A 23,296-nucleotide genomic window follows, 5' to 3' on the forward strand; every position below is an offset into this window, starting at 1 on the left:
TCTAGATAAATTATCCAAAAGAATGAAACCCTTGTTTGGAAGATCCAAAAGCCATATTAAACCCAGATGCAATCTAGAAATGAAGCCAGACAAAATAGATTGAATTTCCAGAGCCATCCCACCTCTGAGATTTTATGTATCTGGATCACTGATAAGAAGAGCTAGCAGTGTGAGCTATTGCCAGATTCCAGATGAAATAATTCAGTATAGAGAAAATGCAGATGATCAGCAGGGCAAACCTTAAAGCTGGAACACCAAACACAAAATTCTATTTTTGGGTATTAAAATTGCTCAGGAGAATGTGCAATGGCTATAACCAAGCTGTAAGTATTACATACTACTGGGTATTGGCCTGGTACCCTGCGAACTGATGGCAAAGCTCCCACTGACTTCAGTGCTGCCGAAGCAGGCGCTGCACAGCTGCCCAGCCCCTGGACAAACAGGAGCAGAGTCTGTGCAGTCTGCGCTGAACCTGGAAATGGTCCCTGCCAGGATGGCATCTGTCCCTGTGGTGGGCTGCTGGAAAATGCTGCAGCGTGGCATCTCCCCTCCATCAGAGAAACCGGGCTCAGCAGCCTCAGCTTTTGCATGCTACAAAGCCCAGGGAAGGAGCAAAACCTAAAATCTTTCCTGCTCATAGCCTAAGAAACACCATAACTTGGTGTCTGAAAGCCTTTGGGATCCTATGGTTCATATCACCTCAGCTCCTCCTGGAGTTAATGTCTGTGCATCTCCGTGCTGCTGCAAGCAGCATTTGCTGGTTTGCTCTGTAATGGATTCAGTACACATTGTACGCATGTGTTACATTGGGCAGATCTTGCAAAAAGGTTACCACTTTTTTTTTTACTTCCCTTTTTCTCCTCCCCCCTTCCTCAACTCCCCCTTGCCTTGGTTTTGGCTGAGATAGGGTTAATTTTCTTCCTAGTAGCTGGTACAATGCTGTAGTATGAGAATAATGTTGATAACACACTGATGTTTTAGTTGTTGCTAATTAGTGCTTACTCTAAACCAAGGACTGTTCAAGTTTCCCGTGCTCTGCCAGTGAGGAGGTGCACAAGGAGCTGGGAGGGGACACCACCAGGACAGCTGACCCACGCTAGCCAAAGGGATATTCCATACCATAAAATGTCATGCTTGGTATGTAAACTGGGTGTGGTGGTGGTTTTGGCCGGGAGGGGCCAAGTGCTGCTCAAGGACTGGCTGGTCAGCAGAAAGTGAGGAATAGTATTGTGCATCACTTTTTTCTCTTGCATTGTATTTTGCTCTCTGTTTGTTATTTTCTTTTTCATTACTATTCCCCCCGCCCAGCCCCTTGATTTCAGTTATTAAATTGTTCTTATCTCAACTCACAGGTTTTGCCATTTTCCAGTTCTCCTCCCCATCCCCCTGCCTGGAAGGAGAGTGAGCGAGCGGATGTGTGGTACTTAGTTGCTGGCTGAAATAAACCACAACATCCATTTGAATTGGTTAGAAAAAATACAACTTAGCCAACACTTAGTAAGTAAATAAACCCAAATGCTTTATTGTTCCTCATATTTTCAGGGAGCCTCTGTAACCTTTTCAGAAAGATGAAGGTAGATGAGCACCATCACTATGAAAAGGTTGGAGGTTAAAGACCACCAGAAATCTTGATCGGGGATGACAAGGGCTGGAGAGCTAATAACTAGCCACATGTGTTAGAGCACCAGCCACAACGAGAACACCTGTGTTTGGATGTGTGTGATGTATTTCAGGCTTCCTGGCTGGACTGTTAGATGCCATGTAATGCTGTGGGTCAAGTTCACTCCTGGCATAAGTTCAGTGAAATCAAATCATCTGCCTTTGGGTTACTGGTGCTACATCAGGGACTAATTTGGCCCATGGTGTTTAATTTCGATTGTATTCAGTTTGAATTAGCATTGGTTATTCCACACAGTGGGCAGGCTTTACAAACAGGAGTTTTCTCTTCCCCTCCTGCTGTGTGTGTCCCTGTGCATCTTCTTCCATCTTTGAAAAATTATTCTCTTTAGTCCTACTGTATCTGAAGGAAGTCTTCATCAATGGAGAGAAAAATGTGTATTAGTCCCACATCTACTCACTTCTCCGCTAAGGAGCAGGGCAAAGCTGAGGAGTTTTGCCAAGGGAAATGGTAGCGGCGAGCACTGTTGATGTAGATAGAAGTAAAAAGTCTGCCCTGAGGACAGCTTGTCAAATGAAGCCTCCTGTGCCATTAATTACAGTTCCAAGGTGCAGATGAAATATGTATGTGATAGGTTTGCTTTTTAATGTATTGTTTGAGAGATTTTTTAAAGAGACAGCATCAAGCCAAGTCTTCAGCTCATACATAGCAGGCTTTATTTTCTTACTGCTCATAGACTCTTGTCATTTCATTCCCAGAACATGGACAGTAGCTCTGGTTACATCTCCAAAGGCTGACTTCTTCCTGGGGAACCTACGGGAAAGGCTGTAAGACTGTCAGACTGTCTGTGACCACATCCACTCTCAGATCAGTATTTAGAATTGTGAGCAGTCCCAGAGTTATTTTCGTTCTTAGGGAATCAGAATTTAAATGGAACTCCATACAAAATAAAAAAGCATGATGTGAAGAATTATAATTCAGCTCTAGTTAGTATTTTTGTATTTCATATCAAAAGCATAACAAGACCTTTAATGAAAACATAACATGTATGTACTTATTCTAGGAGTACACCAAGATCTTGGCCAGGGCATGAGCTCCAGTGACAGGCTCAGTGTAAACAAGCAGTATAAACCAGCTCCTGCCCCAGACAGGTTACAAGGGGAAACTTTGCTATCTACAGAGGGAAACTGAGGCAGGGAGAAATTTAATCTTTGATTAGTGTCACAGAGGCGATCCCTGGCAGAGCCAGGAACTAAACTTAGCCTGCTGAGTCCTGGCGGCAGCAGCCCTTTCCCCAGGACAGGCTGCATTCCTCCCCTGAATACCACAGAGCAATAAATAGCAGCAAGTGGGGGAAATGGAAAGGAGAGTGGGGGAGAGCTGGGGGCTCTCCACTGAGGTTGCTGGTGACCTGGAGGAACAGTGAAATGGCCAAGGAGGAGCTGGGATTTGCAGCTGGGAAAGCTATGCCTCCTGCCTCTCAGCAGTGTGGGTGGGTAGGCAGTGGAGGCAGGAAGGTCAGGGAGGAAGGTGAAGGTGATGAAAGCGACTTCCAGAAACAGAGAGGCGTGTGTTCAGCTTCCTCCTGAAAGGGCTGAGCCCTACTGGGATGGTGGGAGGCCAAGCGCAGCCCTGCTGGGAGCCGGTGGGCAGCAGGCCCTGGCCAGGCTGCCTGCCCGAACAGGGACAGCCCCTGCGCCCCTGCAGTGCTAGCAAACACTGGCTTGCTGTAACTTTTGTCCTCCCTATTTTTCCAGTTGCAGCCACACCCCTTTCCGGCCAGGTTATCTATAGCATCCCCACCACATCGCAGCAGTCTCCCACCACTTTTCAGGCAGCCCCCACTGCGGTGCTGCCTGACACTCCAGCCTCCCCTTTCAGATCCCCACCTTCCTCCTGCGATCCCATATCCCTGTCCGAGCCACTGGCAGGGGTGGAGGTGGCAGGCGAGGGCCAGCTTCGGGGCTCTGTGTGTGCCGCATGGCTGGCCTGGCCACACACTGACTGTGGTTCACAGTGCCAGCACGCCTCTAGCCAGGCAGCCTTAAACTACCCCAATCTCTTCGCTTTAACAGAGTCCCAGATGTTTTCTGGAAACTGCAGGAACTTCGATGCCTTTCGGACCTTGTCCTTGCTTGGAGCTGGCTGGTGGGTGGAGGATTTATTACCAAAGGGACTGTGCAAATCTTGTTTCTTGGGGAAACAGTGATGAAAAGGAACATTAAATTGGCAAGAAAGCACGGGGCCATACTCTGCCTGTAGGTGGGTGGGTGGGATTCTCAGTTACTTCAGCGCCAGAGGCGTGTGCCTTTCCCAGGACTTACTTTAATCCAAGGAGCCTCACAGAAGAAGAGGAAAGGGAGACCTTAGTAAGGGAGAGCTGGTGGCGAAGGTGCGGCTGGCCAGGCTGTGCCCACGGGGAAGAGCAGGGAAGGGAGCCATAACCTTTTAAAAATGAGCTGCCAGATTTCTGAATGCATGTGTGCTGAAAGAAAAAGCATGCTTTGCTTTCTCTCCCTCCCCTTCCCCCACTGAAATACTCTGCTCGAAGGAAAACACTTCTCTCCAAATGGAAATACGATTGCCACATTGCCCTTTGCAAAAGAAACAACTTGACATTTGACCATACGTGGAATTTCCTTCGTTGTGGGCTCTGCTGTGAGACAGATTTCTCTCAGGCTTCTGCAGCTTTCTAAATTAAAAGAAAAAAAAGTCAATGGTGGTTTAATTTTCAGCTCTGCAGCCTTTGGGCTGATCTAGTCTATTCCATGCAAGTTTAACATCTCATCATTAAGAAGGTTTTGTAACGTTTAAGTATAATTTTGTGACAAATGTAACTAGCTATACACTGATACTCCAAAGAATGCTGGGACCCCCGAGCAGTCCACGCTAGGTGCTGCAGTGGTGGCCTGGGGATGGCACTTCAGCACATCTGACTCTGCTGTGCACAACATAACGATGATTTTATGTTGCAGGCCCTCTTAGCTAGCTGTATTCCAGGGTTTCAAAGGCAAGCGTTCACCTGCTACTACCAATTGCTGTCATTTCTGTGGATTAATAAAGTGTTAGGTGAGGAATGGATCCAGGATATGGCAGGAATACTGGCTTGGGTTTGTGCCAAAGGGGAGTAAAGGCACAACGTGGACAAGGCATCCCTGAGAACTGCAAGAGGCAGCCTTGGGGGATGCCAAGAGGCAACAGCAACCCTGCCTCTGCCCTGAGATGGGAGCTCCTGGGTTGTGTAACTGCATGTGAAAACACTGGGATTCCCTTAACCACTCCACTCCAGTAGGGGTACGATGCTTGTATGCAAAAATGGAGAAATTCAGTCCCCAGATTAGCCCTGGATGAGAACTGGAGAGTAAGGAGGAAGCAGCTTCATGCATCAAATTAGGAAATTGCAAGGAAGCTTGTCCCTACAATTTTAACACATAAAAGGTTTGATCTGTGCTTCCTGAATGTCTCCAGCTCCCAGAGCAGGCTGGGACATTGTCTCGTGCATTGAAAGAAGCACTTGCTTCTCGAGTATCTCGAGAATGGTTGTAGGATACTTTTGTCGCAGAAGTGACTGCAGCTTACCAGAGCGGCCCCAGCCAGGTGGACACCAAGCAAGCCACTAAGTTGCCCCAGATCTGTGGCAAAGCAGGCAGCTGCAGCCAGCCTGGTGAGTATATAAAAGGGTCTCCTGTATCAGCTGCATGACTTTAGTACACTGAGACAGGGGGTTCGGTCAAGTCGAAGGATGTCACATACTTCTAGCAGTCCTGCAGCAGTTGTTCCTAACCAAAACCCCAAGAGATAACTGCCAGGCACACCATCGGCCTGCCATGCAAAAAGACTTTTCCATTCATGAATCATTTAATAAGAAAGAAAAATAAATATTCTCACATTTTTCATGAGCATTGAATGCGAACACAGACTTTTTTTATCTTTTTCCTTTTTTTTGGATAAAAATAAGCAAATTAGCTTTATTGAGACTTTGCTGTTGGCAAGCAGCTCTCTAATTTGACAGCTTGATGTATTGCCCCTTGCCCGCTGTAGAGCTGGGACCAGGCTTCTCTTCCACCGTGCCATGGCCTCACAGGGTGACCCTAGGAAAGTCACTTTGCCCCCTTCCAGGATTTCCTCCTCTCCATGGTGGTGGTGGGAAATTGGATCCCCGCTGAGGGTCTGAGAGCCTGTCACCCTGCGCTGCCTGGCTCAGCACTGAGGTGCTGTGGTCCCCACCATGCATCTTACCCTGGAGCTGAGAGCCTAACCACACCAAGGCAGTCTTGAATTTCTCCTTGAGGCAGCTGGAGGTGCGTGTAGTGAAAAACATCAATACCGGAGAACCTAAAACAAGTCCAATCCTGTTTTCTATGAAAACTGCTTGGAAACACTACTTATGTGCTACTGAAGCAGCCACAAGCGAGCTTTCCTTTTGCCCCAGCAACATGTGTCACCCCCAATGTAACTTACAGAGGTCACTTACAGGGTAATAGTCTGTTTTACTTACTGTTCCCAAGGAGTCCTGTCCTCTTCGCAGAAATTGCCGATGAGGTCACCACTTCCGTTAATTGTGACTGTGTTTATTGTAAGGCGGAGGCAGCTTCAAATGACTAAGAATGAAAATTCCTCTCAGATCGGTCCGGCTGTCAAACACTGGAGACAAATATTTGCAAACAGGTGAATAAAAGTGGGTTGTAAAGAGCACCACATCACAAACTTCATAGATACCCTAATGGATAATTTCCCTCACTGTTCAACTCTGATTCCATCAGCTATTCCTTAATTAATTCTGGCTTCTAGCATGGCAGACCTTCGCTTAGTGTTGCGGAGATTGCAGTTGCTTTGGTAGAGATCAGCTGGAGAGATGATCAACTGGAAGATTATCAGATCTCTCTGGCGCTCTCTTTCTGCTGCTGATCATTCCCAAAAGCATAGTTTGCCCCTGTTCCAAGTTTGGGATGAAACCCCGATCTTTTGGTTACCTGTTGTGGCTAACCTTGTCCAGAGACAGTTTTAAGGACTTATTTTCAGCTTGGTGAAAGCATCTTGCTATGCTTGACATAGTACCAAGCAGGGTGAAAGTCTCGGAGATAAAAATAGAAATGAGATGTCATTTATTTGAAGGTAGGGCTGTGTTTGGTTGTTGTAAATATTCTGCATTGGTAATGTGCTGTCTGGGGCCGGTTTCAATGAAGACTGAAGGTGGGTGAAGGGGTGGTCTCTCTCTGACCTGCAGTGGAAGGAGGAGGCTTTCACTCCCTCAAAACACATTTCAGTGTTCCCAGGATGAGCCAATAATTCAGAGTGTCTGACACCTCACCTTCCCTTAGCACCAAACCGATATCCTTGATCATGGACGGCTGCAATTAGTCCCCAGGGCATTGATAGTACATGACGAATGCTGTGGCTTTTGCCTTCTGAAAGGATGATACCTCCATAATTCCTCTTGGGATTTTTCCAGCTCTGAAGCCTTTGTCAGTTAACCTGGGATATACAAGCTGTCTAGGGAAGTTATTGATTCCTCCCATCTCCACCTCCCTGCCCAGTTAGGCTGATTTATAGGAATTTTGGTAGGAATCACTAAAAAACTGGCAGAACTCATTAATTTGTGAATCTTTTAAAGACTTCCCTCATTTCAGAGACCATCTGTTTGCCTGAGTGTTATTTCTGAAGCTGCCAAATCAGGTTTGCTAGACTCTCACCTTCTTCTCAAACCCACCACTTGACACCGTAATATTTATATTCAGGGCTCGACACTTTTTTCTACCAGATCCGTGAAGAGCAGATGCAGCAACGTGCTGCTGTGCAAAACTCAATCTTAATCCCACTGATATAAACAGCAATAATTCCATTAAAACCAGGAGCAGCAAGATCAGATTGAATCATATAATTTTTCTTGGCTATTTATGTCCACCGGGACACTATGCAGTAACACCTGGAACGTTTGCAGAGGGAACTCCCATTAACACTAATTGCAGCTGTGCATGAAAATCTACCATGTATCGATGGGAAAACAGCTTCAGCTTTGGTCCCCTGTGCTGGGCGACTCCCGCAGACTTTGCCAGCAAACAGCCACTTGCATTTATCAGCAGATGCCGAAAGCTGGGCTCACGCTGTCATGCTCACCTTCTCTCCATCCTTGTGTAAATGCGTTTCACTTGAGCGCTACGGCAGGCTCATTTTGGTACCTGATGTGTCAGGAAACATTGCCAGCCACAACTGTGACAGCTCAGAAGCCAATTTTGTCTTTTGGATGTAGTTTTTCTATTTCCTCACATAATTTCAACGGCCTTTCATAACTCCTCCCCAGAGAATGCAACTGCTTATAAATTAGATGAGACTAAAATACCACTGAGATTCAGACTATCCACTCATTTCTTCTTTAAGATAAATCCTCTTCCAAGTCTTTGATCTGCTTATTTTATTTACTGTATATCTGTACATTTGCATAAAATGTTTTCTTTGTGAGCCAGAAATTATCATTGCTAAGGTTCACGTTTCTTGGAGATAGCTAGGATTTCTCCCCCATTTTCTCATTGAATGTGCAAAATTATTTTCCCTGCCATTGGATTGGCGTCACCTGACATAGTTAATCTTCTAATCTTCTCTCTGGGGTGACATCAGAGGAGATGATGGAGATGTTTCCTTTCTTGAATACAAAGCTCAGATTCATTTGTGACTAGTGAAATTTTGTTAATAACATAAAAAAAAGTACAGATTAATGCAAAATGATGATATACCTAGTTATTCTGGGGGGCTGCTATTACTTTTGTATTTGCTGTTTCCTAGAGGACTGTTGTAGCTGTCAGCTGTATCTTGCCTTTTTTCACTCACTTTCCCTTCACTGGATGCACCTGCATGAGATTCTGTCGATGCATCGGCTTCTCTTGTGACTGCATTATTACACTCCCTGCCCATCAAGTTGAAATGTGAACACACTGTGTCAGAAAACAATAATGAAATAAAATCCCAATTATTGGAACTTGCTGGGCACTTCTAGCCTGAGCCTCATTCCTTTCCTCAGGGCAGTCTTCTGCTGATCACCGTGCAGAGGTTCAGGCCTGTCTGACTAGCAGCTCTGGAGTCCATTTCTCTGCCGCGTATGCACGTGGCACAGCACCACACAGAGCCTGGATTTGGCCCACTGGTCCCACAGGTACAGCTGGAACCACACCAAGGCCCCACCAGTGGCTTGGCAGACATGGGGCTGGTAGCAGGGCCAGCTGCCGTGACCAGCATGGTCCCCCCCTGCTGCTCTGCACTTTACCTGGGTGCATTTCAAAAGCCATGGTTCACGTCACCCCTTGCACTAGAGAACAGAAATCTCGTGTTCTCCCCACCAGCCACAGGGCTTTCCAAGGGGGGAACCCAGTCTTTGCTAACAAATTCCTAACCATGACTCCCAAGGAAAACAGCACTAGGAGCGAAAGACTCAAAGCACATACTGGATTTATTCAGCTTGTCCGCCTGTGCTGGCAGGAACGTTTAGCTTGTCTGAGAGTGGGTTCTGCTCCGGAACTGTCCCAGTGCCTGGGGACCGTCCCCGCCTGTGGGACTGCATTTTGGGCTCATCAGTGCTCTGAGACAAGGTCACCCACATCCTGATCCCAACCTGCTTATATCAGCCTGCAGTTTCTCTCCTCGTCCTGTCCCTCCCCTCCCCCTGCCCAGGCTTTGAATCCTCCCATATCCAACAGGCAGAAATCTCTTCACATGGCAGGAGAAAACCCAAGGGAATTTGCATAAATTAGAAGGGAGAAGCACATTTCAGCCATTCTCTATTTAAACTGCGTGGAAATCATGCTGATGGAAGATATAAATGCCTGCTGAAGCAGGCAGTAAGGCACTTGCTTCAATCTCATGGAAAATTGCAGATTTAATAATCAGATCTGACTTGGTTAGCTAAAGAAATTGTTCTTAATACTTGTGATTTCTCTCTGCCGGGGGAGAGAAAGGCAGAGGGAAGGAGAACAATTTGTCTGTACTCCTACAGTAGTGATGAGCTTAGCAAAGCCCTTCCACCAGTAATGTTAGCAGGCGGCCAGAGTCTGGCAGTGCCTGAGATCCCACAGTGAGAAGTGCAGCTCCCTGCTTTTCCTATGAGGTTTGAATGAGACTGGCTCCATCCGTGGCTGAGTGAGAGGACAGTCAGCAATAGCCCTGGTCCAGCTGGGAGCTTTTGGGTGGATCTGGCTCTTTGCATGGTCAGACAGCTGAGCCTGACAGGCTGTGGGGAAAATCATGACCTCCCATAGTATTCAAAGTCTTAAAGACCAGGTTTTCCAAGGCATTTAGGCACTTACATCAGTAGCATAACAGGATATGTAAACATCTTAGGTTAGAACCTAAGCCTGCTGCATGTCTTAGGTAGGTGACAGACAGTATCTGGGCGCTAGGGTGACTGTGTACTTGTCCTGTTGTAGGTGCCCTGCACCCAGGTTTCCCCACATATGTCCTTTTTCCCCAGGCACAGCAGCTCAGTCTCAGGTTCTTGGCATCTCAAAAGGCCTTTGCACAGTCCAGACTGGGTTACCTGCAGGATTTGTGGCATAAACAGCAATTGAGACATTTGTATTTCTTCCTGGAAAGCTCCAGAGAGGGGCATGGCCACTCTAGCAAGCGCTTCAGTATTTCAAGATGCATCAGGGTGATGCAACTGCCTTCCACAACAGACCAAATTAGTCCAGGCAAACCTTTAGGAAATACTCCGGTGACCCCCTTCCATATATTACATTTACTATTTTGGGTAGTAGTATGAAGCAGACAGATTCATGACTCTTTCTCAGTGTGTGTTGGGGGATAAGCATCCTTCAGATTCCTTGGAAAGCCCAAGTGAGAGCAGTTATTGACAGATATTTAGCACATTTCCTATATTAGTTTAATACCTCCTAAAATAATATGTATTTTACTTCTCACCTTTTATTGTTTACTTCAGTTTCTGGCTTTTATATTTTTTTGCCATGACAGACACCAGGCTTATTCATAAATTCCCCAAACTTTCTCCTTTCAGACTTAAATTTTCCAGGCTTGGCCTTTCTCCAGGAGCAAGCATGGCTCTTTTCAGACTGAGAAACAGGGGGAGTTAAAAGAAATGCTTAGTTTTACTCAAAAAAAAAAAGTCTTATAACCTCTTAAACCCAGCATTATAACTAAAGTATCCAGGGATCAAAGCTAATTTTTTAATTGGAGTCCTCCTCATCAAAGGAAAGTGTTTGTGAGTATCACTGTGAGAATTAGGTCTGATTTATTCAACTTTTGACCTCGTGGATAACTTCATGCTTTAGTGTTGCACTGAAGAGCTCTCCCAAGGCCAAATCCTAATAACGGCTCTGGCAGACAATCTCTTGCCCACTTTGCTATAATAGCTTAAGATGTATTTGTCCTCCCCCTTCAGTTTTGTCTGCCAGCTTCTCTGCCCCTCTTCCAGAAGATGTTGACCCCCTGTAGCAGGCTTGGCCAAAGATGTGTAACAGAGGTGACTGAGGCACAGGTTTTGTTAAATTGCTCTTGAAGACGAGTTAGAGCTAAGCCACGAGTCTGTGATCTGGCATGCCTTCGCTGCAGGCACTTGTCCAGCTCTGCTGGAGGGCTCTGACCTTCACTGGAGGAGCACCAGCACACAGCTGTGAGAGGTAACTTCAAAATCAGCTGCAGCTGTTTGCTCCATGAATACAGGAATGGCGAGCCCTTGATCCTGCAAATACTTACGCATGTGTTTAACTTTGTAGCCCTGAGTAGTTCCAGGAACTTCAGTGGGGGCTTGAAGTTAAATTGGCACATAAATGCTTGCAGGACTGGGAGACTGAGTTTGCACAGGGTCGAGCTAAGGAAGCTTTGATTCACACACATTGGAGCAATATGTTTCTGCAGTGAAACTGCACTGGAAGAAAAGTCCTCCGGTCTGATTTAGGCCTTCTTCCCTTCCCAGATGTGTACTGAGACTGAGACAGACCAGACATCTCCAAATCTCCCCGTCTTCCAGAATAGCCACAGACCACTCCTTGGATTTGTGGGTGGCAGCAGGATGGAGAGGCTAAGCACGATGCCTTGCACTTGTACAGCACCTTGGCAAAAAGCCTGAGGCTCTAATTCTCCTCAGAGCTGCCACCCAGGTGAGCCTTACACCCCTGAATATCCCTGTTGCACCGATCTTCATGCTGGCAGACACCAGTGGCTGTGGGACACCCCAGCCCCGCTTGCCTGACTCCACTCAGGCAGCCTGAGGGATGATTTTGGGAACGTGTAACTGTCTACATTTGCAGCTATTTCAGCTGCTTAGTCACTGGCCTGTCATCCTGAATTGAATCCTGGCTAGCTATGCTGCTGAGTAACCAGCAGACTATTAAAAGGCTTCCCTTCAGAGGGAAAGCAGGTAGGGCCAGCAGTGTCAGCTTGGGGCTGCTTAGACTGAAGCATCGAAGTAAAACCAACCCAGATTTTTCAGAGGTGCTGAGCACATGGAGCTCCTAGTATACTTCATATAAAATAAGCCTTTTTTCCTTCAAGGCATTTTGAAGAAAGGTGTCCCCTGGGGCTCTGATGGCTCATTTCCCCCAGGGGCTGTGTCTGGCCACAGGAAAGCACTTCCCAGAGCCCCCCATCAGAGCTCCCCTTGCCTCCCTCTCCTCCCAGCCCTCATACGGGCTCTGGGTCTGAAAGCCCAACGTTTGTGAAGGGCTCAGACACTAAAGATCTGTGTCAGGTTAAGTTCAGACTGTCCCAGATTGTTCCTGGGAGAAAAAGTGGCAGCAAACTACCCTCTGGGTGCTGAGGGCACCCACCAGGTCCTGCACATCTCCGCCAAGCCCACCATGGCTCTAACGCCACCAGAGCCTTTGCTTGCACTTCTTTAAGGTGCCTAATGAACAGACCGGTGCTCAGGGGTACTCTTTACTGACTGGACCAGTCTGGAAATCTCATTCCAAGCAAATCCCACATAAACATTCCCAAGGATTAAAAAAATAGTTTGCAGAAGCAGCCACAAAATGCTTCACTAAGGCAGCATTAAAGTGGCATGTTTTAAGCAAGCAAAAGTCATGAAGTTACAGAGAAAGCTGCACTCACAATAATACTATATACCACGAAGCAGCCTTTAGCAACAGCATCACAAAAACTATTTCTTGGGTAGTACATTATAAGCAGAAGATAATTTTTTTCCTCCTTCCCTCTTAAACAGATACACCCTGGCTCCTGCCCCCTCTCCAGTAGTATTTCTGCTCAGACCCTTATTTAACCTGCAGACAGAGAAGGTACAGAGCAAGATGCCAGAGCATATCCCCCAGCCCACCACCTCCCCACTGCAGCCCCCCCGGGCAGCAGGAGTGCCCCAGCAGTGTGGCTCCCACCACCAACCCCACTGCACAGCAATTAGCCCCTTTCTCCAGCGCAGATTTGCGGCTTAGCTCTTAAAAGCCGTTTCATAAATATTCGATGGCCTTTCCGACAGGGTAATGTGCCTCTGTGACATTAAAGAGGAAACTCTGCAAAGGGGAGGGATGACAACAAATTTATCCACCAATAGCACACTCTTTTGGCACAAAAGCACATTCTTATCTTTACATCCCATAATGAGAAGGCAGGGACGGGACGGTTGCTACAGCTCTCTGGGTGGGTAGATGTACAGTGTAAGAGAAGGGTAGCTGTAAATTTTTAGATATTATTTTCCCCCCGCCTTTGCAAGCAGAAGGACCCACGCGTGCGGTCCTGCCGTGGTTTTCCTAAGCCCCCGGTGAGGAGGACTTCTTGCACGATGTCAGACTGCGAGGGACTGCCTGTGGGTAAGCGCCAGATTTATATTTACCCCGGTGTCCTGTCGACTAGTTCACATTCTCAGATTGCAAAGTCACACGCGAAGCTGCTTGCTTTTGAAGGGAGTCGGAGCCGCAGCAGGGAGAGGAGAAACTCCCTGCAACCACTGCAGATCCTGGTGCAGTCCCTTAAGAGTTCATGGTGGAGGGCTGGAGTGGGTGGTAACGCCTGGTTTTTCTCTAAAGGCACAGGGGCTGGAAAGGAGGAAGGGTTTAGTAATTCAGCCAGATGGTCTGAAGTGCCTGTGTCCGGAGAGATGATGGTATCGATGTACATAGTCTCGAGCTCCCGAAGGAGAGTTTCTGGGGATGGGTCCTGCCGCACCAAGCGCGCTGTGTACGTGTCCTGTTCATGCCTTGATAAACCTTCCCGGATGGTAATGGACGCAGCAAGGGGCAGATAAATGTAATTTGAAGGGTTTATTTGCTGAAAGGAAATAGAAATGTACCTTATTTTCAAAATAAGTGCCTTACATGTTTTGCCTATATCTGGGAAGGAGTCCTTTACTAGCACTGATGGCTGTATATGTCAAACTTCACTGAGCAGGAGGACACATCAGCAGGAAGCATGTTTCTCAGCTGGTTGTTGGTTTTTTTTAACTTCTAGAGGAATTGTAAACACTCACTATACTGCACAAAAGGAAACTTGTCAAAATGCTAGAGTGACTCTGTGCCAAGGCATTTTGCTAATAAAGAGATGGACCATTGAAAACATCATTTTTTTTTTCTTTTTTCCTTTAACTGTGGCAAGCATTTCTCTTTTCTCATATGTGTATATATACATATATACATACACATACTGTGCAGCACTCCTGTTTCACTGGCCTGTGAAGGCTGTGTGTCAGAGATGAGGATGTGGGCTAAAAAGTGAGGCTGGGGAAGAAGGCTGCTGCAGTGGTTTTTTTTCCCTTGTCTCTCTGCTTTCCTTTTACAAAAACAATCTCATGTCCACAAATGCACACTCAAAACCAGAGTGGAAAACTGTAAATTATGTATATGGTGCAGAGCGAACTGCATCAGGCACAATTCCCTGTGCTGTAGCTATCGTTGTCTAAAGAGAGGAGAGATGAAGATGAGTATTTCTCGCTTCCCTTCTCAAAGGGCTGATCTGTTAACCAGCAAAGCTTCCCTTCTTCAGGCTTTGATTTTAAGGGCCTGACTTCAGTTTGCTTGTTAAGCACTCTGAGTTGGGGGTTGGGTATTTCAGGGTGACAGTGACAGTATTTAGCTGGCATCTGGTATTAATGATGAAACTGATATTGTGCATGCATGGCATGTTGTGTGCATAAGTTACTGACACCTCAATTACCTTTGCTGCTGAGAGGACTAAGGAAGTTTCCTCCAGAAAAGCGTTTATAGATGCATGATTTGAGGGAACGAAGCAGTTTGTTATGGGCGGGAATGGAAAGTTTAGGTAAAGTGATGTTTAGATGTGGACGTGGATCGGAAATGTGCCAGCATACACAGGGGAAAGGTTCATTTCTCTCTGTTCCCCCAATAATCCTGCCATGTCCCCCAGCTGGAGCTGACCCTGCCTCCAGCCCAGCGGGACTCACCCTGCCTCCTGCCGCCCTGCCCCGCACCGAGCATGGACGGCCAATCAAGCCAAGTGGTTGTCCGCTGCACAGACCTTGCATAATTTTCTGGTTCATGTATGTATAGAAGTGTGTGTGCATATATGCGTATATAAATATACACAAAACCAGCACTGGGCATAGAAATGGTAGCTCCCCTGTGCATTTATTAAGCAATTTTAGTGAACCAGTGGCTGATAGCTTGCTTTTCATGTTAAGGTATTTTGAAATCACATCATGCTCTTTGTGGTTATTGCTCTTATACTATCTAGTTCAGAGTTTAAAACTTTAGCAGTAAAAACTCCATAAAAAGGGATGCAAAAAATCAGCATTAAGCTTTCTAAAAATAATCATTAGTGCCTGCTAGTGCAGAAATACCACTTTGCTGAATCCAATGAGCGCAGTAAGGCTGGTGGTGTACTTATAAAATCTTTGGGTTTGAATGCAGCCAGATAATATAGCTGCAAAAAGTTGTTGCAGTGACAGATACCATCAGCATCACAATGAGGCTAGAATCCAGAGCCCTGCTGTACAGATGTAGACAGGCGTTTGTGTATACACATGCACACAGCTATAAAGAAATTTAGCCAAAGCACAATATTAGTGGCAAGTGTATGTATTGCTTCACCAACCTTTTCGCAAAGTGTATGCCTCCTGAACAACCTGGAGAACTGCCGTTTGTAGTTGCAGTAAATTAATGCCAGAATTTTTAGACTACTTTCAGCCTACACAAAAATGTAGCAAGAACAGCTGCGGAATTGTTCCCTGGGATAAGCAACTCAGAAGGAACTTCTGAATACAACCTTTGAATTAAATAACTGGATATGAATGGGTCAATATACCAATAATTTTTCAACAAGAAGCTTTATTCAGTAAGAGTATCCTACTTCTAAGCTGGAAATTGTTATGCAGTTTTTCAGGATGAAAGTACTGGGTGTTTTTAAATCTCTGATTTATGTTTAATTCCAGCATGGCTGCACCCTTTTGCTGATGTGGAAGGGAAAATTAAACATATGATACAAACAAAGTTTTATTTTGTTGTCTGAATGTAGCACAAAAGACAAAAGGATCCTAGATGTCAGACTGCAGATTAAATGCAAGCAAGTGTACAGTCATTTTGGACTGAATTCATACCAAAAAAGGCACTTGAAAGTGTCACTATCAAAATGATCTACTAGTGAACAGAATTCTAAAATTTGCACTATTAATTTCCCATTGTAACATGGGGAGATAAAGAAGAAAGATCAGTCACTTCAGGACAAACGCATTCCTATTTCTTTCTGGTTAGCAATTATTGACATACTGATGCTATCCATTAGTGCCAGCTGCATAGATTTCCTGTCATTCCTACATGCAGATAAAGGAAAAGTACATCAATTATTTAAGTGCTTCCTCTTGTGTGTATTATTTTTCTCTTGTAAGGAGACATAATTCAGTCTCTGTACAACTGAACAGCTTTTCACGCACCCAGCATTTTGATTAGGACTGTAGGAGTCATGGTGGTTCTGGTTCTTAACACAATCCTTTTGACTTCAGCAAACCCTCTGAAGTCATGCAAAGGTTCCTAAAGTGCCTCTTTCCTTATTGTCTTGTTTCTTGTTTCAGCCACAGACTAACTTTGAAAGGCATGGGTAACTTTTTTGTGGATAACATCAGTGCTGTGATAATACAAGGTATTCGGCCGTAATAGGTGAAGATCATATTGTTGAAGAAGGAGTAGCTATTCAGACACTGGCAGTCTCATATGTACATACTTTCCCTGCTATTCACTACAACAGGGCGAAGAAGGGAAGAAACAGAATTGATGTAGCTTGTTCTGCAGCAGGTGGCATGCGAATCTAACCCAATTTCCTTAAAATTCCTCTCAAACTTTTATTGGCCTCATTTCAATAGAGGAGGAAACAAGACCTTTCATCTGAAGTATATTCCTGCCTGTTTAGCTAAGTACTTCCTTTCAAAGCTAAAATTACACATTTCAAACATGCTTTTAAGACAGGCTGGACCCAATTTGTTAAAATTGGTGTGTTCAGAATCAGGATATCCCAGAAGCCTACAGGAATTCAGACTTCCTGAAATTCAACACATGCTCTGCACGGTCACGGGGAGTCCATCTGGCTCAGCCAGAGAGGCTGCTAGTGGGCGAGACCTCTGTCTTCCATGCTGGGCTGTCCCTAGACAGCCACTGGGAATAAAATATGGCATAAACATATTTTTGTAACAAAAAAATCATTAGAAATGACTCAGCACATGCATGAGCAGTACTCCTGTCAAATAAAATTGCCCTACTTTCAAGTACTCAGAATAGGATTATGCTTTAAATTAATCTTTCATCAGATTTGGTAAAAATTGTCCAGCTTTTTGCAGATAAAACTGTTCCCCTTAGGGCTGGAGTACTGATTCTACTTTGCAGTCTAGACCTTAGGTAAACGGTCTTGACTCAGAAACTAATGTCATGTGAGTGGTCCCACTGAACACTAACTACTGTTTGCAGGATGAGACCCTAAGTAAAAGCATCACACTGAAAACACTTGCAGAACTGCTGTGCAGGCTGCGTTTAGTGCTTGGGGGTAAGCAGGGGAGTCTAAATGCTTCCCCAGTCTATCAACCCAGCTACCTGCTGCAGGTTAGAAAGGTAATGGCACATCTCAAGCATTTCAAGAGAGCAGTCTGCAGGATGAATGGTAGCTTGTGACCCCACTAAAACCCCCAGCACACTGGCTTGCAGGCTTGAAGCCCCCCAGGAGCATCCCCCAAGGGGAAGGTGAGGCCAGGGTTCTGGGGCTCCCATGCCTGCAGAGCTAGCTTTGCACAGCGAGGCATGAGCAATCTTGCAGTCAGTACACTTATAAACAAAAAAAAAAACATATAAAGCTTTCAGCTTTGGGAAAGGATGGGGTGAAACCTGAATGAAGAGTGACTGTGAATGACTACCACCGAATCACTATCATTGAAGCTGTGCAGCCTTGCTCAGGTCACAGAAGTTAGGTGCCACAGAGGATTGCCTGAAGTCTGTCTAGGGATTTCAGCTCAAGGTATAGGAGTTCAGTCTTGCTCTTGGCTAACTTGCTGCATGCCAAGTCATTTAAAGATGCTCTGCAGTGGCAATGGACATGACTGAGCCAAACATCTTAAAGAGGGAAGGTAAAAATGTCTGATGGTCACTATAAATCTTCAAGAAAGAAGCATTTCCAAATGCCAGCATTTACCCCATTTAGAATCATAGAATCATAGAATTATTTAGGGTAGAAAAGAATTTAAGATCAAGTCCAACCTTTAACTTAGCGTTGCCAAGCCCACCACTAAACCATTTCCCGAAGCACCACATCTACACATCTTTTAAATGCCTCCAGGGATGGTGACTGAACCATTTCCCTGGGCAGCCTGTGCCAGTGCTTGGTAAGCCTTCTGGTGAAGAAATTTTTCCTAATAGTGGGTTGTGCTCTTGCTTCAGCTACTGATTGATCCCGGCTCACTGGGGAAGATTTCATCTCTGCATGTGACTTTCCATTGGAGAGCATCCTATCCATGAGGCAGTTTCATCTGGTTTGGCTGAAATCCCAGGGGATTTCCTGTGGCCTGCATGCTCCCCCCTCTTTTCCCAAGAGCTCTCTGCCATGCTCACTAGACCCAGCAGCCTGTCCTCCATCAGCTTGGGTGTGGGGAAAGTCCTGTCCCAGGGAGAGACGGAGAGGAAATCCCACAGGATCCTGCTCTCTGCCTCCAGGCTCTCTGGCTGCTCCAGTTTTGGATAGAATCATAGAATCATTTAGGCTGGAAAAGACCTTTAGGATCATCAAGTCCAACTGTAAAACTAACACTGCCAAGTCCACCAATGTCCCTAAGCACCACATCTACACATCTTCCAAATACCTCCAGGGGTGGTGATTCCACCACCTCCCTGGGCAGCCTGTGCCAGTGCTGGACAACCCTTTCACTGAAGAAATTTTTCCTAATATACAATCTAAATGTGCCCTGGCACAGCTTGAGGCCATTTCCTCTTGTCCTACCACTTGTTATTAGGGAGAAGAGACTGACCCCCACCTGCCTACAGCCTCCTGTCAGGCAGTTGTAGAGAGCGATAAGGTTCCCCCTGAGCCTCCTCCTCTCCAGGCTAAACAACCCCAGTTCCCTCAGCTGCTCCTCATAAAACCTGTGCTCCAGACCCTCCACCGGCTTCATTGCCCTTCCCTGGACACGCTCCAGCACCTCTACGTCCCTCTTGTAGTGAGAAGCCCAAAACTGAACCAGGGATTTGAGATGCAGCATCACCAGTGCTGAGTGCATGGGGATGATTATCATCATAGTATTTTAAGCAAATATTTTGCAAAGTGATGAGAACCTGGAACACTATTATTTAACAGGGTTTGTAACTGATGAACATGACACAGAAACTCCTATTTCATGTATGTACCCCCTGGCAAACTAATTTCCTTTTACATTTGGAAAGTCAAGTCAGAAGATAAACATTAAGACTTAGAACCAGTCACAAATTTTCCACTAGAGAGTTCTTCCATCACAAAATGCAGAGGTCACCAAATCAAAACACAACATTTTGTCAACATCAACTTCAATATATTAATAATTTTAAAAACTACATTTTGAAAACTGAAATTGAATGGGAAGTAAGGCAAGAATTCTTGGAATGTTTGGGTAAAATAAACCCAAATATAATATCTGAGTTCCTTGGCCCAGTTTGATGCAAATGAAACTGAATTCCCATAATTTTCTTGGCAGCTGGGAATTCTCCTGCTGACTCGCTCTGCAGCTCCACCTGGAGATGCTGTGGCTCCCAGATCTGCCTGAGCAGTGCCTCGAACAGCGGAGGCTGTGCATTGAGGGGGCAAACACCCATGATAACAAAGAAAGCATTACTTTTTAAAGGTTTTGAACAGGTTTTGGAACATGAGGATCAGGCAAATATGCAAAGTAAAATGAGTGGCTCTAGTGTCTCAGGAACTTATGCTTTGCAAGAAACCTCCTAGGAGCAGGTTTATGGTGACAAGCAAGCCCCACTAAGACACAGGGTTGGGACCCTGCCAGAGGCACATCTGGAAAACCCTCCCTGCCCATGAGGCATTTCAAGACAGCCCCACGATCCAAAATATTAAGCCAACAGTCTTTAAAGAGTTAAAATCACTTGAGTTAAATTTTCCTGCTTCACAGGCTGGTGAGGGCTGAGCCTTGGTGAAAGGGCTCCCTGCTGAGGAGGCACTGCCAGGTTCAAACATGGATTTCAAAGCCCTGAGGCTGCAGTGGCCCAGTCTTCCACCTTCTCAGATCTTTTGTTGGGGAAAAAAGTGCTTTTCCATTTGGGAGAAATCTGAGGCCTCCCAAACCCACACAGCAGTATCTTCAGTGCTGGGAAAGGTGGAGAGTTGGAGGGCTCAGAGCAACTCCCCATTTGCACTTGTGTAAAAGGCCACAGATGGCAAAGCTGCTTCTTTGTCATCAAAAGCAAAGAGGGAAGGAGCTGCTTTCTGTCACAGCCAGGCTTGTTCTCAACAAGGGTTTAGCCCAGCTCAGCCAAACGTAGCATACCTGTACAGAGCTGTGTAGTCCAAGCCCCATCCGCTAGTCATAAAATTATTTCTTCAAACTAGGTTCAAATTTTGCAACCTCTGGAATTAGGGAAAAAGACTAACTCTGCTGCCGACTCCCTTTTTCTCACCCAACGTTTTGCTTAGGAGTAAGCACAGCCCTAGGAACCCCAGCCCTGCCCTGCTTGGCAGCCCGGGTGGCCAGGACGAGCAGTTTGGGTGGGCCAGGCTCGGAGACCCTGAGTGGTGTTCCCCCCGTGACAGTCCATATGCTTCATTTCAGAGGTTTGCTGCAGACAGTGTGGCAGCAGTGGCACATGAGTGTCCTGTTCCTGGGTCTTGGCGGTAGTTAGGTGGGAGCTGACTGTGTTCCAGGAGTGTCCTGAGCAAAGGCGCAGGGTTAGGCTGCATCTTCAGCATCTGCATTTGAAGCATAGCAGGTGAGGTGTCCCTCTGTGGACTAGGCTAAATGTTTGGCTGGCAGGCAGGGGCTGTGCCTGCTCGCTGTGTTTCTGCAGCACAATGTATGTGTGCTAAGTGCTACTGGGGCTCCAAGCGGCAGGTATTTGAGTGAGCAGAGACATTAACGCCCATTTTCAGAAGCTGGAGTTTGCAAAAATGTACTGAAATCATATCTCGGAGTAAGAGAGGATTTATTTTCTTTTTTTCCTTTCTCTCTCTCTTTTTTTTTCTTTTCTTTTTTTTCTTTTTTTTTTTTTTTTTTTTTTTGAGGGGCAATGCTGAAGGAGAAGAGCTCTTTCAGGCAGGCAGAGACAGCTGAAGTCAACATGAAAGGTTGCAGCTGGGATGCTGGCTGAGGATCTAGTTAAGGAAATACGGAAGATGCTACATAGCTCCCAGGTGCTCCTCTTCCCCACCCCCGTTACTGACAGGAGGATTTTGCTTATCTGTAGAAAAAGCTGGAAGCTGTAGCTGTAGGGTCTGTGAGCAAGAGCACTTGGACAGGCTCTACGGCGCATTTCTGAACAGTGTCATTCCATGATGTTTACAGTAACATAAGGCATGCAAAAAACAAGTGATGTGTTTTTCCTCCTCCTCTCCTCCATGCCTCGTAACATCTGCAGCATTTCCAACATAGTCTGTGTTAAGCCATTGGCATTTAGAAGCCATAATTGCATTTAATATTTGCTCCTTGCTATCTGGAGCCCTGTCTTTCTACAGACCCGTTTTACAGGCAGTAATTTAGAGGGTGGTGCACCCTTCCCTTATTTTGCCGTTCAGACTCCAAACTACATGTCCAGTTTGCCCTACCACCAACCTGGTGAGTGCCCAGTCTCTCATCCCCGTATTCAGTGGGTTCTCTGTCCCTGTCATTTCTTTCTTTACTGTCTATGATCAGCTCCCTCACCACACATAGTGGTTTCCACAGTTAAATTTGTAGCATTGTTGATTCCCTTTGATTTCAAACCTCCTCTAAAAACTCATCTAAAAGACTGGCAAGGTCCCCCAAATGCTTTCTTCCTTTCAGGAAAGAAACTCTGGGGCAGAGGAATGGGGTCCTGACAGATGCCAAGCGCTGGGCATGGACTTGTTGATAGTGCCCAGGATCAGTTCCCCGAAGGAGACCTGGGTTTCACAGAGCAGCTGAAGTCACCATTGAGTCAGTGGGGGATGTGGGAACTGGTCAGAGCTGCTCTCTGTTTCTGCATGTGAGCTGTCAATCACAGAAACTGCTTTTGGAGGAAAAGCCTGCCTCTGCAAGCAAGCCTCAGATGACTCCAAACTTTTGTGGCTCAGTAAATTGGCTGTGGCCCTTGAGGAGTCACAACAAATCCCAAGAAGATTTAGGAAAGTATAATGTTGTCTCCATCACAGGTAACAGGAGCATTTCAGAGAAGGGCCAATGGCTCGGTCATCTCTGACAGCTCCTCCCCACTGCTTGAGCAGGAACCCCCCAGCAGCCCATCACCGCTTTCGGCACCGTTTGCATGGCTTATGTTTCCACCGCTTGAGTGCTCCTTGGGAGAGCAAAGGCTTTCATCCACACCACCTAGTGTGAGGGCATGAAATGAAGAGTTTGGAGAGATGTTTGAAAGGTTTAGGTCCACAATCCCTTCATAAATCCACAGGCCAATCTTGGCATTTCATGCGGTTTTCACCTATTTTGCAGGTAAACATACTTACTTGCTGCCTACACAGCACACGTGCACACACATCCTTTGTGATGTGCTCTTTGTGGAGCTGCGGGATATACCATGGCTTTGCCAGTCCCCCTCAATCATACAGTGCACCCAGAACACTTCCCAGGAACCAATAAAAGGACGGTGAAAATGGTAATATCCTTGCTGCTGCAAGCAGCAGTGTGAGAGGAGCCCCAGGGCTGTGAGCTGAGGCATATTTGTGTGCATGGCCACCCTCCCAGTCCCCTCGGATGGGCATGGTCATTCCTGCTTTGCTCCAGAAGCTCTGATGAGAGAATGACCCTGCACTTCAGCAGCTCCCTGTGTTGAACCCCAGCAGGCAGCCAGTTACCTGAGCAAAGGGTCTCCAGCCTGAAGCTGGGGTTGGGTGAAAACTGCCGTAGCTAGACAAATTGCCTGAAGATGCCTTGCTGATGCAACGGAGAAGTAAAAGCACACAATGTCTGAACACCTAAATATTTTCCACAGATACTCAAAAATCTGAAAAAGTGGCAGCAAGCTGAGGGGCCCTGATTGTACTTGATTGTATCACAGGGATTAAGAAGGACCTAACTTCAGGTTAAATTTGTAATTTGTGCATTTCCTCCTCTCTGGGGGAAGGAAGAGC

General features: G+C 46.1%; 1 protein-coding gene across 1 annotated transcript in view; it reads left to right on the forward strand.

Moving 5' to 3' along the window:
* The first annotated feature begins 6,256 nt into the window (after positions 1 to 6,256).
* EML1 (EMAP like 1) overlaps positions 6,257 to 23,296 on the forward strand; it is a 135,606-nt gene continuing 118,566 nt past the window's right edge. The window contains exon 1 of the mRNA XM_080394565.1: positions 6,257 to 13,386. Within this exon, the coding sequence (XP_080250691.1) occupies positions 13,359 to 13,386 (28 nt within the window). The 5' untranslated portion in view covers positions 6,257 to 13,358. The remainder of the gene's footprint in view (positions 13,387 to 23,296) is intronic.

The sequence above is a fragment of the Falco punctatus genome (assembly GCF_963210335.1).
Source record: "Falco punctatus genome assembly, chromosome: 7".
In the NCBI taxonomy this organism is placed as follows: domain Eukaryota; kingdom Metazoa; phylum Chordata; class Aves; order Falconiformes; family Falconidae; genus Falco; species Falco punctatus.